Source organism: Cynocephalus volans, chromosome X (assembly GCF_027409185.1).
Source record: "Cynocephalus volans isolate mCynVol1 chromosome X, mCynVol1.pri, whole genome shotgun sequence".
NCBI classification, from domain to species: domain Eukaryota; kingdom Metazoa; phylum Chordata; class Mammalia; order Dermoptera; family Cynocephalidae; genus Cynocephalus; species Cynocephalus volans.
The window spans coordinates 150,224,123-150,241,088 of record NC_084478.1 but is presented as its reverse complement, the minus strand read 5'-3'; the positions used below and the strand labels follow the sequence as shown (position 1 = coordinate 150,241,088).

The following is a 16,966-nucleotide window of genomic DNA, read 5'->3' as shown; positions in this document are numbered from 1 at the left end:
CAGGAATCGTTCCATAGGGGTGCGGCAGTCCTGGTACAGGACCTCAGGGGCTCAGAAGGGCTCTGCATGCGCAGGGTGGCGCCACCTTGTGGTGCGGGCGTCCCGGAGCCCCTGAGTGTCTCCAACGGCTGGATTTGCATCGGCTCATGCCCCAAACTCTCCTGTGGAAAGTGGTGATGCTGGAGGCAAAGAGGGCTCCTGGGGGCTGTGCCCCACCCTGGCACTTCCCTAGCTGCTTCAGAACTCATCTTGTGGAAATGCCATGTGAACGTACAACAGATTCCTTTTTATATTTCCAGTAGCAACGGAATTTTCTGATTTGAGGGTGAATTAACTGTATTTCAAGCACGCATGTGTTTGAAGCCTAGTGGACATGTCAGATATCTGTCACTTGTAGGAGGGTGGGGCTGCGTTTTACTTGTTCTCTTTTGTATCCTACAAGCCCGTCCCGTAGTCCGACACTGAGTTGACACACAGGGGAGATGTGGGAAGGCTGCATGTGGTGGGTGGGAGAAGTTTGTTTTATAGTTTTTAGTTGAAATTTCTCTCTTCAACATCCACTGATTAGCCCTACTTTTACCAACGGGACCACATGGACGAGTCTTTGACATATTTTCAAGTGCCTGAATGGCAATTGTCACCTTTGACTCTTCCACTTTCTTGTAATTTATGATTTCAGTTAACAAATTTCATATCTTTTCAATTTTTCAGGATTTTCTTGCCTTCTGATTCCATAATCTGTTTTACTCAACATTGCTCCCAGCCATCCTGTCAGTTTATCCCGGTCTTTTGGGAGGCACCTAAAACATGGCAGCTCCCCGTGTGGGCTCTGCAGGCTGACTGTCTCGATTCACACCCCAAGCTCTGGCTTACCTGCTGCGCTTGTCCAGGAAAAAGAAAGTAAACTCGAGAGATTTAAGTGCACATTTGATCCACGGATCTGTTTATGTGCTTTGTCCGGTGAGATGTTTACAAACCGCCAGAGGCTGCCCCCGCAGCTGTTGTTGGTAATGATGAAACTGTGTAACAGTAATGGATTCTTAAAGACTCTTTAGACACAAATGCGACAACAGCTAACATTTACACTGTACCTGTGGGAGGTATTCACAGTTTTGGGCAATTTATATGTATGTGTCAGTTAGCAGACGTTCCCAATGTCCTGGTTTTTATAGATGAAAACAAGTTCAGAAAGGTTCAGAAACAAAAGTGTTTGTGGTTATGCAGATGGTAAGGGGAAGAGCTGAGATTCAAAGCCAGGCAGTCTGATTCCAAAATCCTGCACCTTAACCACCACACTGTACCTCAATTGTCATCTTTGTCTCAAACCTAGCCCACGTTAGTTCTAGATTTAGGTAATTTGTCTACCACAGCTTCTGGTAGGGCTTATTTGTAGTGCGTGTTTGCTTTTGAGATTACTTAATGGAACCTTTTGTTTACTCATTTCTTAGATGACACCAGGTTTCAAACTGTGCAGGGAGTCATAACAAGGTTCTGTCATGATTATGGCTTGATTGATGAAATGATCTAATCAGCAGTGATGTTGTAACTGGCAAAGTGCCTCTTAAATTTGGACAAAAAGTTACTGCAGTTGTGGCAGAAGATAAAACATCCCATGGATTGAAAGCAGTCAAAGTAAGAATTGTATCAGTTTGGGGACTGTCTTATTCCATGGGGGGCTTTCAACCTTGTTTTTATTATTTATTCAACTTCTATGTGGTGACCAGATTTAGTGGATGGAGAGTGGAATTGAAGTCTAACTTACCAGATCGTGTGGGATGTTCATTCTTATCTTTGTAGTGGCTTCTGTTTATAAAATTATAAATTGTACATCTGTTCTTCAGCATTTAAAAATATGGTTAAAAATGGTAACTATTAGAGTCTATTCTATCCTGCAACTTCCTTTTATTCACCCTGTAACGAATTTCTGCATTTGTTGAAGTGAAATTGCTAGGTGAGCAGATACGCATGTTAATCATTTTCTAAAAATGGCTTTATTTAGGTATAATTTACCTACTAGACAATTTTCCACTTTTAAGAGCACAGCTCAATGACATTTTAGTAAATTTACTAAATTTACTAAAGTTGTGTATCCACCACCTCAGTCTAGATATTTCCCATTATAAAGAGTATAATCAAATCATGCTTCAGCTTTATTTTACTAATTGACACTGTCAGTAGCAGACTGTGACACTGCCTGTTTGCCAATTTGGGAAGGGTGGAAATATGGTTAGTCTTTGAAATCTTTGGCAACATGAGAAGAGAAAAACAGTCTCATAATTTTATTTGCATTTCTTTAAGTGTTGGAGAGAGAAGAGCAACTTTTCTTAGAGCTATTTCTTTGTTAGGAAAATTACTGCTCTTTTTTTGTTTTAGAGAAATTAGAGCTTTGTTAAGAAATGTATTGTATGAATATTTGTAAATATTTGTTATAAGATTGCTGTCTTTCAACTTTGTTTTATGGTATTTAATTTTTTTCTTGTTTTTTTTTTTTTTTTTGGCGGCTGGCCAGTACAGGGAACCAAACCCTTGACCTTGGTATTATCAGTACCATGCTCTACCGAGTGAGCTAACTGGGTAGCTCTAATTTTTATATATACCATAAATGGATCTATCTTATTCATAAGGCTTTTTGGTTACATAAGAATCCATACAAAGGCTTTTAACACTTAATTTACACAAATATCACTTAGGTTTTCCTCTGAAAGTTCCTTATTTGTTTATTTGTGTCTAAATATTTATTCTGCCTGGAATTGTAGCAATTGAGAGAAAGATCCAGATGTTGTTTTGCCAATGGCTACCCTGTTGACACATACCTTTAATGCAATAATCCACTTTTCCTCTGCTGACCCACAAGAATGGAGACAAGAGGGAATGGTACCATGTTCAGTGGAGAGGTCGGCCCTGGGTAAGGGCTTGGACCTCCTATTGTTTCAGGAGAGAAGGCAAAGAAAGCCTGGACAGGTACTGAGAGGTTCATATAGGAGCTCCGGTGGAATGGCCTTAGTTTCCTCACAGAAATAAGAGGTAAGACTTGCGTATCTGTGTTTACTATTTTTTCACTAATGTACATAAAGTATTTGTGTAATTAAAAAAATAAAATTGTGATGCTATTGTTTTGAGGTTTAGAGAGTTTTAGGTTTTGGGAAAGCATATTTACTAGGAACTAGAGTAATATTATCTGGTAGTATTGAGTGTCCAGTGATATTTGTGTCCCTCATTGTAAATGGATCTAGATAGTGGAATTTGGTGTTTTTATTTTTACATCAGTCCACTTGTTGGGGAAAAGGAGGAGAATGGCTGGGTAGTTGCGCTTTTATGGGCTTGGGGTTTTGTCATCTGAGAACGACAAATTGAATGAAGTTCATGAACTGATAGTGTTTGAAAGGGAAAAGGATCTGAGGAGAGAGAGTGGAAGTTTGACATGAAACGGGGGAAGGTTCAGTCTGCGGTATGGCTGTGAGCTAGTGTGGAGTCAGGGAACAGAGTGGTCAGAGGGTGCTATGGATCATCCACTTGAATACTGATAGAAGTGGTGGTAGATTGATAGATGGGAGCCTGATGCTTCATTTCTCAACAAAAATGAAAGAGGGGAACTGACCTTGAGGTTGGTATTGACAGTTCGAAAGACACCAGTTGAGAAACAGGACTAGGCCCTAAACTAGGCTATTCACAAAAAGAAAGATGAAAATGACTTTGCACCTCCATGGATCAAGTTTCTATTGGAAACTTTTGAACAAGAAATTTCACTCCTAGGAGGTTAGCGTACAGAAATAAATTAGGCAAGTAGGCAGTGTGTTAGGATAGAAGCCAAGTGTCCAACAATGTGGAACTGAGTCAATAAATTCAGGCCCTTCATTCAGTGGGATGCTATATTATCATTTACAGTGATGTTTCAACAATCAGTTTACATATTTGCAATAATTTGATGATACATTAATAATATATATAATATTAAATTTTCCTTTAAAATGGTATGTAGATATTTACGCACAGTAAAATAATGTGGAACAGGGTAAGTATCAGAAGGCGGTCAGTGGTTTATCTTTAGGTAAGAAGTGGATTTATAGATTATGTGTAATTGTTTTTTTGCTTTTTGCTTTTCTGTGTCTTTTTTTGTTTTGTATGATAAACATGTATTATGTATTTAATTAGAAAAACAAAAAATGAATGCCACTACACTTCCGATAAATAAAAATTTTGGATGCCTCCTTATTGTAGATGAACGAAAGCCCTAATTTGACTTTTTTTTTTTTTTTACAGCCCTTCACCTCCCAGTCATTTTCCCAACTTCATCTCATGCTTCTGTCTTCTCAGGTGTCCCAATCTGGAATCTTATTGTTTTCCTCCCTGTTCCCCTAACTTGGCTTGTGCTTTCTCTCTTCCCTTGCTGTCTCCCGTCCCCTGTACCCAACCCCATTTAACAGGTAATTTTTTTTTTTTCTTTCACAGCTCAGGTCAAAATCATTTCCTCCTAGAAACTTCCCTATATTTATTTCCTCAGTCTGAAATTCTCTCCGTCCTGGGAATTTTCAGAAACCAATGTTTGAATTTAAAAAAAATATCATTTATAACAGTTTGCTTTCAAGTAGTTATTTTTGCCTTTTACTCCCCTTTTATTGTGAATTCCTAGAGAGCAGGAGGTGTATCTCTTATCTTTGAATCTAATACTATCAGTTAGTTATCAGTGCATTAAATCTGGTGGGTGTGCACATTATGATTTTAGACACATTTATAAAAACATATGACTGTACAACACAAAGAGTGAACTGTAGGGCCGAGCCCGTGGCGCACTCGGGAGAGTGCAGCGCTGGGAGGACGCTCCCGCCGCGGGTTCGGATCCTATATAGGAATGGCCGGTGCACTCACTGGCTGAGTGCCGGTCACAAAAAAGACAAAAAAAAAAAAAAAAAGAGTGAACTGTAATATAAACTTTTATAAATTATATAATAATTTGTAAATTTGTTTATACTATTTTAGTTTAATTCAGCTAAAGATAGAGTGCTAGACTTTATTAAGTATTGGTGTTCATTTATCAATTATTATCAATGTACCATACTGATTCAAGATGCTAATAATAAGGGAAACTGAAGGGAGAGGAGAGGAAGTGTAAGGGAGCTCTCTGTACTTTTTCCTCAATTTTTCTGAGCTGCTCTAACAAATAAAGTAAAAAAGATATCAAGCACAGGCCCTATTGTATCATCCACTTATGTCTATGACGTGTTTTTCAGATGAAATATATTCACCCCTGTTTCCTATAGTGCTTTAAAAACAATGATTTAACCATATGTTTCTGAACAACAATGACTTCTTGGAGAACAACAATTTAACCATATGTTTCTGATTTTTAAACTTTAGTTATGTTTGAAGTACCTGTTTGTTTACCTTACAGGTGAATGCTTTCTATGATAATTGTCATGGTGATGGACCATCAGACTCCTATACTAGAGTTTCATTTGGCTGTATTAACTCTGTGATGGATGGTGCTGACTACATTAACCACATAACTTACTTCTCACTAGATGTTGTTTGTAAAGGTACAATTCACATTTTGAAAAAATTATAATTAGGTTTTACCTATTTTAAATAAATATTATAGATTGGACTTGGAGATGGTTGCAGGCATCATTTCCAGGGTCAAATTTGGAACATGCTACTCCACTCAGCAGCTCTTTAATGTTTGACATGGACCTTTGGACTTGAGAGAAAGGTGCAAAAAGGACAGATACATATTGTTTTTTAAAAACACATGCTATCATTTGTTGTATTGTCATTTATTGGATGCAGATACTAATATATCTGTAGTATTTTTTTGTTCATATAGATATTGAATTTCTAACCTAACTAAACAAATTACATGTATACAGAGATATTATTTTTAAAAATATACCTTGCATGCTTTAAAATAAGGTTTGGAGATAACCTTGTACCTTTCTCCCTTTGTCTGTATATCCATTGTTGAATTGTATTTGTAAATAGCAGATATAACATTTTGTTATTTTATGCCTAAAGCAATAATTTGTTAATTTGTTTATGCTATTTTAGTTTAATTCAGCTCAAGATAGAGTGCTCGATATTGGTGACATCAAGATAAATAAGACTGTATTAAGGCCAGCCCGTACAGAGCTCATAGCCTAATTGGGAGAGGCAGGCATGTGAATACATGACAATGATGCAATGAGAACAGTGTTACTGAGCAGAACAGAGTAGAGCAGAGCAGAGTGGAGCAGAGGGCATGACTGACTGCCATGGGGAGAACTGGGGGAGGCTGCCTGGGTGAGGTGCTCTCCAGGCTGGACTCCATACGCCTACAATCAATCCCCCAACCAGGCTGGATTTTGAAAGGTGGATAAAAGTAAAACTTTGCACTTATCGAAGCCTGATCAGCTGTCATTAAGCTTTGTTAAAAAGGGGAAAGTTAGTTCAGCCACATCAGCTTTCTGTTTTACTTTTCTTGGATGCATAAGCCTGAATCTGACCTTAGTTGTTAGCCCTGGTATTCCCCAAAGATGACTGTCTAGTGGCAGCTTGGATTTTATAACCTGCTTAGTCAGAAATCACTAATTCTGCGAGAAAAGGCCTTTGTGATTGTTAAGCTCGAAAGGCAATTTCTTGGCCTCTATAATTACGCCAAATGGAAGGCATCACCAAATGGTAGCCTTGCTAGGAGAATTCTTCTCAAGATAGGAAAGGCTTGAACATGTTTGTGATGCTGGAGGGATTGATTGAAGGTGGAGAGGAGAGCAGGAAGAACTGATGGAACAAGATCTGCGAGATATAGAGAATGGGACACAAAACACAGGTAAAGGGATTTGCTGCTGCAAAATGAATTGAGTGAATCAGAGTAATAAACCTCTTTAGGATGAGAGAGAGTGAATAAAAAGAAGTCCTGAGCCCCCAGCCAGTCGTACTTGCAATAGTCAGAATAGGTGCTGTTAATCTGATTATGAAACCCAATGAAAATGGGAAAAAAATACAATTTTTAAAATAATGGGAATCTAAAAGAAGGAAAAAAGAAAACCATGTTGACTTTTTTTATCCCACCTAATGGGGAGTCAATGTTATTTCCTTGTTGTTCATTGGATAGATATTTGAGTGCCTTGCTCTGTTCCAGGAACTGTTTTCATAACATTTACATTCTAATGAGGTAGACTACAGACAATCAACAAGGAAGCAAAAAAAAAAAAAAAAAAAAAAAAAAAAAAAAAGTCCAGATTGTTTTCTGTCCTCCAGGACTTGAACAACGTGTTGTGATAGTAAAACTGGGGGTAGGATGGGGTTTACTGCAAATAGCAGATTAGCGAAGGCCTCTCTGAGGAGGTGCCACTTGAGCTGAGACTTGAAGGATAAGAAGGAGTAAGCTGGGGAAAAATTTCCAAACCAGGGAAGAGCCAATGTAAAAGTCCTGAGGTGGAAAAATCTTGGCATGTCCTAGGAACTCAAAGGAAGACAAGATGGCTGGAGTATGGTAAATGTGGGAGGTATGACTTGAAAGAGAGAAGATATGAGTCGAGAACTGTCAATGCCAGTAGGATACAAATGTTATAGAATCCTGTCCTGTGTTAAGTACAGTATATAATTTACACTCTCAGATTGAATCCTATCAAGAACCTTATGTTCTACTTATATGAAAACCACTTTTTCGGATTTTTTATATGTGAATAAAGAATAAATTTAACCATTTGATGAAGGATGCTAAAATGTAATAGCGCTTTTGGCCTAAAGGGTGGGGTTTGGGGGGCCTGCAAAGTAGATAAGATTACTATTCCCTTCCCCTTAATTTTTCAGGTTAAGCACTAGTACAGTCCTATAACATCCTACGTCTCCTATGTGACCAGTGTGACAGGAGCTGGAAGCCTGGCATCACGAATAAGGTTATTCATTTTTCAGAATAAACTGGCTTGAATACATACTTGAAAGACTAAAAGGCAGCTCCATATAGCCTTCTTATCCCTTTTGGACTTTCCCCTGAGCCATGAATTGCCCAGCAGTTCAGTATGTTACTCAGTCCCAAGGTGGCTTCCCTATTTCAGTATGCCTCTTCCGTTACTAATGAAGTCACTAAAGAATCCTGTTTTTCAGCTGCTGACATTCTTGTGGGTGGATTTAACCAATGTAAGCGCAAGAAGGAGACTGGAGTGTGCAGGGAGATTTGGGGATATTTATTCCTTTAGCTAATTCATTGCCAGACTGCACATTGGCAATGTCTTTATGCTTCTACCAAAGGCATGGACTTGTTGGGCAACCTCTCTATAGTTACAGCTATACTTGGGGTGGCTATATTCTCCATTGTCCGACCGACACATTTTTGAGACTAAAGAGAGTGTTACAATTGATTAAAATTAAATATAGTTTTGAAGTATTTATACACTGACTGACAGATTGGTTTTATGCTTGGATCTTTAAAATGGTATTATTCATAAATTTTGAAAAATAAAATTATTTCTAAAAAAGAATGTATCTGAGTAAATTAATGGAAATTTTAAAAACTTTTGAAGATTTCATAAAATAGAGATTCAGCAGCAAATTGTAGGTCTCCTTCATTTCCTTTCATTCTGCTATAGAATACATATGTCTCCAATAAAAAAAAGAGCTACATTAAAAGATTCTTGCCACACACTGAGATGTTCCCAAGTACAATCATCTAATTTCAAAATTGCACGTCATTTGAGCTCTGATGTTTTCATTTGTCCACTTCTTGTATTTTTTTAAAAATTTTATTTTGTCGATATACATTGTGGTTGATTATTATTGCCCCATCACCAAAACCTCCCTCCCTCCTCCCTCCCCCCCCAACAATGTCCTTTCTGTTTGCTTGTCGTATCAACTTCAAGTAATTGTAGTTGTTATATCTTCTCCCCCCAACCCCCAGTTTTTTTTTTTTTTGTGTGTGTGTGTGTGTGAATTTATATATTAATTTTTAGCTCCCACCAATAAGTGAGAACATGTGGTATTTCTCTTTCTGTGCCTGACTCGTTTCACTTAATATAATTCTCTCAAGGTCCATCCATACACTTCTTGTATTTTTTATGGATAAATTTTAACAACTTTCTCTTTGCAACTTCATATCCACAATTTTAATTTTCCAAAAGCTTCAAAACTGAATTTTGGTGCTGTGTTTGTTAAATTTTTTGATTAAAGATTTTGAACTGATTTTACTAGTTTTTCTATTATAACCAAACCCAAAAAGACTCAGCTCCGCCCCCCCCCCCAATCATTACTCCCACGGGAGGATAGCTGGGCTGATTTACACTGTAGTCCTTCAAAGGCTGAGGCATGCCTGAAATCTGATCGACTGGAACAGCAAAAAGAGAAAAGTAGCACAGTCATGCTGAGTCATTGTCTTATCATATCAGTAATAACCTTGTCCTAAATGTTTTGTAGTTCAGTAGTTTTGAATCTATAAATACACACATGCATGCACATACATATACACATCTTGTAAATTTTGATTCCTTTAGCTTCAATTGGTTGAATATTGTAGCAAGTTTGGATGTGGTTATGAATTGTTTGCATCACAACCAATTCAAAGTATATTTCTGCTCCATCAGTTTCTTAATTTCTAAGCATGTTTACTATGATGCTATGTTCCCAATTTGTGTTTGTATAAGCACTGCAAAAACAATTTTATATCCAGTGTAGGACTTTTTAACTGAATTTACAATAGCATTCATACTAATGTCAGATATTTCACCTCTGCCAGGAAGAACTTTCACAACTTTTGTGAATGCTCTTCAGCCAAAGATCAAGTTAGCTTCATTGTTCATTCCAGCGAGGGAGAACACACACCATGGTGGAACCATAGCATGTTTCAGTAAGAGGACATTATAAAGAACCTATTAAAAGGTTTTAGACTCAGTTGCATGATTTGAGAAGGGTTTAAGGAAGCAGGGGGTAGCTCTAGAGTGTATGCTGTCACAAAGTGGGGTCAATTTTATGATTGGGTATTTTGTGGGTGGTACAGTGCCCTTGTTTTTGTCTGTGCTTAGGCAAAATTATCAAGTGGCCATGTTTTGTTTCATTTAGGCTGTGGTCTCAGAGTAACTTTCTCTGTGGTAGTATCCCATGAGTTGTTTATATCCAACAAGAAAACAAAATGTCCTGGTTGTGGGTGTCAGACCAGTTGTTATAATATTGAGTTCTAGCTGTGAACATCAGATTGGTTTTGGACATCAGGGGCTGATTTTCTTCTTTTTCATTTTGATTCCACAATTTGGATAGAAAGAATCAAACCAGTATTGGAATTCACTTAACTCTTTTTCCTCTTTAAAGCATCTGGCATCATTTAACTGCTTGTGAAGTTCTCTTAATGGAGCTAACATATTCACAACTGTTGCTTCACCTTTCCAATGTACCTAAGAAAAATTGGAATAAAAAATTATTGAAATTATGTTAAATCAGATGAAAGAAAAGTCATGCATCATAGAATTATACGTAAGTGTACTTTTTCTAGCTTCCAAGGTTTACTTGTGGTCTTTTGGCACTGTCTTCTTGAAAATATCTATGAAGTAGTAAAGTAAATGCCTCAGCAGATTTGGGCCCTCTGTTTTTCTGTGGTTTAGTGATATCACAATGGCTCCCGTGGTGGACAGTAAATGGCGACTAATAGTCTGATTGGGCTGCCATTCCAAAATACCATAGATTGGGCTTAGATTGGGGTTGAACAAGAGAAATTTATTTTCTCACACTTCTGCAGTCTAGAATTCCAAGATCTAGGTTCCACTGATTTGATTTCTAGTGAGGGCTCTATTCCTGGCTTGCAGACAGCTGCCTTCTCGCTATGTCTTCACCTGGCTTTCCTCAGTGCATGCACCCAGAAAGAGAGAGTTTCTTCTTATAAGGACTCTAATGCCATCAGATCAGGGCCCCACCTTTATGATCTCATTTAACCTTAGTTACTTCCTTAGAGGCTCCATCTTCAAATACAGGCATACTGGAGATCATGGCTTCAACATATGAATTGGGGGAGGGGACACAAACATTCAGTCTATAATATAGATGAATTGCACGAACCATGTATTCATCAACTTTCTTTGAATTTACTACTCATTTTCTCTAAGCTTGCACCCATTTTTTAGCTTGTTGCTACCAAAGAGGTTTATTGAAAACCAAAAATAGTTTACAAAATTATAAAATAAATTAGTAGTTATAAATTTTCACCATAGTAAGAGCATTAAGACTGATCACTACACTTTATGGCTAGACATCTAAGCTTCTCTTTTCATCAAATGTTTCATGATAACCTAACCTACAGTAACCCACATTTCCTAGTGATTCTGCCAGCTTGATGGCCTGTGACAACCTTGTCTTTTTTAGGCCATGGTGTGGACCATGGCATAATGGCTGGTCTACCAAGTGACTGGCTGGGCCAGGAGTGTCTGATACCTGTCTTATTACCATCAGAGACTGGTTGGAATTAGCTTTCTTTAGATGTTCATGTCCAGAGACACTATGTTTTATCATCAAGCACCCGCTATGTGGTCCTTGGAAAGGTGGTGTTAGTTACCGTGTATCTAGAAAGAGTATGGAAAAGAAAATCAGATTATTGCTGATTCTTTTTCAGATTTTACCATGTTAGTGAGAATTCTGATATCTGCAACGGGAATTATAGAGCAGAAATTTACCATCCTGGCTTAAATTTTTGTCTTTTTATTAATAAAGTTTTTAAACATACAGCAAATTTGAAAGAATTTTACCGTGAACAACCATGTAACCAACACCTGGATTCTACCATTAACATTTTATTATACTTGTTTTATCACATATCTATACATGTATCTATCATTCCATCCATCCACCGGTCTCTCTTATAATTTTCAGCAAGTGAAATGCAGACATTTATATAGTGCTCCCTGAATATTCCACCATGTGTATCAGCAACTCATGTTCATTATTTATTTCCAGGTTTGTTTGTTTTTTTTCTGAGTTTTTTGGGTTTTGATAAATGCATGTGCCCAAATGTTACTCCCATGCCTTTCCTCAGTCAATCTCTGTCCCCAGCCTTCAGGCAAATATTGTCCTGGTATTCTTTTTTTCTCCAACTAGGTTTACTTTGCCTGTTTGAGAATTTTAAATAATGGGATCATATATACGTAATCCTTTGCATAAGACCTTCTTTCACTAAGAAGATTGTTTTCAGATTCATCTATGTTGTTGCATGTGTCTGTAGTTCATTTCATTATATTGAATATATTACAGTTTCTCCATTCTCCTATTGAAGGTCATGTTGGCTGTTGGCAGCTTTTGGCTATTATGAATACAGCTGCTAAGAACATTTTTGCACAAGTATTTTTGTGGACCTATGAGTTCATTTGTCATGGCTAAATGCTTAGGACTAGTACTGAAACCACTGAGTCATAGATTAAGAGAAAATATAAATCTAAGGAGTCGTGGGTTGAAATTTAAGATAGAGGTTCCAGGGAAGTCTTTACTGAAAAGGTGAAATTTCAGTAAAGACCTGAAAGAGGGAAGTAAGGGGATGAACCACATAAGGCTTTATAGATCATTGTAAACATTTCACTTTTTTTGGTGTGGGGGTGAGTAATGCCATTAGATGAGGTGAATTATAGTTTAAGATGTTAATCTGGCTGTGGTGTTGAGAATAGGCTGTATGGGACAAGGGCGGATTTGGGAAGACAACTTGGAAGTCTGTCACAATAGTCCTGGTGAGTGGTGATAGAGACTTGGTCAAGTTAGTAGAGGTGGAGGTTGTAAGGATGGATTTGATTTGGAAATATTTTGAAAGTAAAGGCAAAAGTATTGGCTGATACACTGGTCATTTGATATGAGGGCAAGAGGAGTCAAGGGTTACTTCAAAGTTTTTTGATTTGAGCATTGGTAAGGGAAGAGTTTCTATTTCTGAGATGTGCAAAGACTGAGGAGCAAAACTGGGTGCAAGAGAATAGCAAGAACTCAGATTTAGATATAAATAATGTGGGTAAGTATTTGGATACATGAGTCTGAGGTTGATTAGGCTTCAGGTATATACGTTTTGGAGTTAACAGCCTATGGCTATTATATAAAGCCTTGAAAAAGGAATATGTAAAGAAAAAAGTAAAAGAGAGAGCGAGAGAGAACAGGTCTGATGTATGTCTTGGGTCATTCTAAAATTTAGTTGTAATAGAAATTATTAGCAACAAGGAAAGGACTATGAAGGAACTAGGAAATGCTAGGTCACATGGTACAGAAATGGCTAATTTTCGTAGATATCGCCATCTTTCCGAAGTGGTTATATCAATTTACACTTCCAGTAGCAGTGTTTGAGAATTACAGTTACTCCAAATTCTCCCTCGTATCTTTGTATCTTGTGACTCACTTTTAATATATTATAAAAATCTATAAATATTGATTTATAACTGTGAAATATAAAACATACAGATTTCATCACCTGTTCAAAACTTCTTAGAAAATTGTTTCTTTCTTTCTGTAGCAATATGTGCTCCTGCTAATGCAATAGCAATAAGCATTTATTCGGTGTTGAGTATGTACCAGGCACTATTCTATGAGTTTTATATGTATAGATTTGTCCCTTGCAACTCTATGTTGTAAGTGCTACTACCATGCTTCTCATTTTTTAGACAAAGAACTGATGCACAGAGAGGTTAAGCACCTTGTCCAAGGTTGCAAACCAAGTAAGTGGCAGTGTCAAGATTTGAATAGAGGTACCCACGTCCATATTTGTGCTCTTACCTGTGTACTTGACTGCCTCTCCTGGAGGAGTTGTAAATGTGACCAGTTGTCTAATAAATCCTATGCTGCTCCCCAAAAGATTGGCTGTGACACACAAGTGACACTTTTTCCCATTTGATTTTGATAAATGAATAGAAGAGAATCAACGTCTAAAAGATTATTATTTCCCTCCTGATAGGAAGATTTATAGGCCAATTGTTTTTAAATGTTTAAAATGTACCTTACATGCAATAGAAACTATTTTAGGGCATTACATTGCCAAAGTAACTTGTGAAATGTAATGTTACCAAAATTGAGAGTTATTCCAACTCGATTTCTCTCTATGGCAATTTTAGGGTTTCAGCCTTATCGTGGTGACCTGGTAGAAATTGAGTTTTCTGTCCAGCCAGACACTTGGAACAGAAAAGCACTCTCAGTGAAGCCTCTGAGACATAAGGATGTGCACGAGGTAGTTTGTTTCCATGTTGCACTTCTTATTATTTGTTTCTGCTTATCATTCCTTTAGTGAGAATTTCTGCTGCTCTGGATTCCTTATTGAAAAGGCTGTACTTCTGAATTTAAATAATTAGAGAATAATGTAGAACATATTAAGATCTAAATTATGTAGTTTATTTGGGAGGTATTAAAATGTTTTGAGAGCAACAAAACCAGAAAACAAATTGTGCTTCATGCAACTGTTGGGTAAGAGTGAGCTTACTAGTAACAGCTGGGTACGATTTGGGTAATGGAGGCTGAAAATGAGTTGGTAAATTTAATTTAGTTTCCACAATGGTAAAGATGAAGGAATGAACTTGGAATGTGACCGAGAAAGTAGGGGAAAAGTGATAGTCTACTTACCACCACATTCCTTTCTCACTCAACCCCTTCCACTCTCACAACCTTAACTATAGAGTGAGGCTAGTGGACATTGTGGCTAATATTAAAAGCAGTATTTATTATCTGACACCTGGGCCCCTTCCCGAGAGATTCTGATTTAATTGGTTTGAGGTGGGATCTGGGCATGGGTGTGTTTACAAAGCACCCCTGGTGTTGCTATTGTGCCAGCCTGGGAAACATTGGTGGGGCTGGAGTGACCTGCAGATTAAAGCCAGAGTGAAGATGTGCAGAGCCTGTTAGCTCCAGTGTATTATGCTTTTACACAATCATTTCTATCGTTTATAATTACAGGTCTGCATTACTAGCCTACATGGAAGAAATGGGGTGATAGATGACACTATCTTTTTCACCTTGAATTCTCTGGCACTTCCTGATGGAAACGTGCCTCTAAGATATGATGTCGTCAATGCAGTCGTGGTGGAGAGCATTCAGATGGTCTACAGAAGGAGAGCAGTTTCTATGGCCCCAGTGCAAAGGTCATAATAACAAAACCTTCTGATTTTCGTTGCATCTTTTCTTCTGTGGGTAGTATAGGGCCTGGTTCAAATGTGTTTTGAAAAAAAATAACTTAGTAATCCTCAGCAATTATTTCCAATGCAACTTTTCAAATACTGAGTGGGTTGGCCACATGGAATGTATTTTCTAGGGTTTGTTTTGCATTTTTCATGACGGATTAAAACCGTTATCTTAATCCCTTGTAATAATCTTAAATTCCTCTTTTTAGTGGATCTGTTTTTTTATTATTATTTAATCTGTATTCTTTGTTTTTTTCTTCACCTTTTGACTTTTTTTAGAACATGTTACTGCACCCAAGTCTGACTGCCTGCCACCAAAACATAAACAAACGACCCCAAAATCAAATTGTTGGTGAAATAGGAAGGCAGCTTTATTCAGGCCTAAGGAGACAACAAGCTAATCCGTCTTCCTGGTAAACCTGAAGGAGATGGCCAGAATAAAACAATCTCCAAGACTCAGATTTACTGAGGAATTTTTAAAAAGGAGATTGAGGGGGTTGCATACAGAGGAAGTCAGCTTCTTAGAAAAGTCTCCACAAAGCTTTGCAGGGCTCTGGCTGCCCCTGGTGGTGCCCACAGTCAGTTTCCAGACATTTAGCCTTGATCACTTCTCACAATTCTGCAAGCCTTGAAGAAGAACTGATAGTTTTGGAAGGTACTAATTAACTTTCAACAGCCCTGTTTTTCTACTTAGCAAGCAAGATAAGAAAGTCAGGGGATAGGAAGAATGGGAGGAGAGAGACAGAGGAAAAAAAAAAAAAAAAAAAAAGCTGTGTGTTTAAAAATCTTCCTAAACCCCAGGCAGTTTTAGGACCCAACATGGCATCAGTCCTGCTCACTCCAACAACACACTGTGCATCTTAGATTTTTTACTAATCTGAGTTTGTCTTATAGGTCTGGTAAGACCAGCTAACCATCTGGTGGTTAGTTCTCTATGGGTATGTTAGAGTCCTTATCCTCTAGATTTACAGTATTTAGTCACTGATTCACTGCACAAATAATGATTGCCTTCTATGTGCTGGGTGCTAGGGTTATAGCCTTGCACACAAAGAACAAAATTCTGGACCCTAATGGAACTTGCAATCAGTTAATGCCCACCTTGGCTTCCTGACCCATGGGGCAGTATTTCCTAAGATAGAAAGGGGCAAGTGGAAGCTGTGGCTGCCCCAGGTCCCTTTAAAGTTGTCATTCAAAAGCAGCACAACACCCCATGGGATGACAGAGAAGTCCATCACTGGACTTGAGAGGTGCGTGGGCCATGGAGTTCACTCCCTCCATATTTAGTTCTCTAGTTTGGTTGGAAGAGTTTTCTCTGAGAGTATCAGTGGATTATGTTAAGTCTAGCCAGGTGGTGATTCAGATACAGTCGCCAATTTCACAAACACCCTCACCAGATTGAGTGTATCACTTCAGCAGCTGGGGTGTAGCGGTTGCATGGGTGAATAATTTTCCTTCATCCCTTCAAATAGCAAACCCCAGAATCTGTTTGCTTTCACAGGGCAGACCCAGCTGCTGTACACTTTGAACATTTTGCCTAGGGATATGTTGATTCTGAGGCTGATTGCCATAATTTTGAATGCAGTATCCTTGATCATCTCACCTTCATTTTGCTGTCACACTGGCCTCCCAGAATGGATGACATCATGGCACAAGGATCCAGGGAGCAGAAAGTAGCCGACTGTGTTAAAAACATGTTTCCTATAGGTTGGAAAGAAATGGCATGAAAACACAGCGACTCACCACCATGAGTTTCTGGGGCTCCAGTATTCTGCAGTCGAGCTTCCAACTGGCATGCTGTGGATAGGTTATAATTGTGCTGATATATTAGATGCCCCTGAGCTCATTTAGAGAAAAATGCAATGAAGAAAAGGAAAAAAGACAATGATCTT

General features: G+C 38.1%; 1 protein-coding gene across 1 annotated transcript; it reads left to right on the top strand.

The window, feature by feature from the left end:
• Positions 1-965: 965 nt before the first annotated feature.
• On the top strand, positions 966-15,045 carry CT55 (cancer/testis antigen 55). The gene is given in 6 exon segments (XM_063084935.1): positions 966-1,029; positions 1,449-1,523; positions 1,526-1,632; positions 5,390-5,534; positions 13,986-14,134; positions 14,854-15,045. Coding segments are annotated over 6 exon segments (732 nt in total).
• The last annotated feature ends 1,921 nt before the right edge of the window (positions 15,046-16,966 follow it).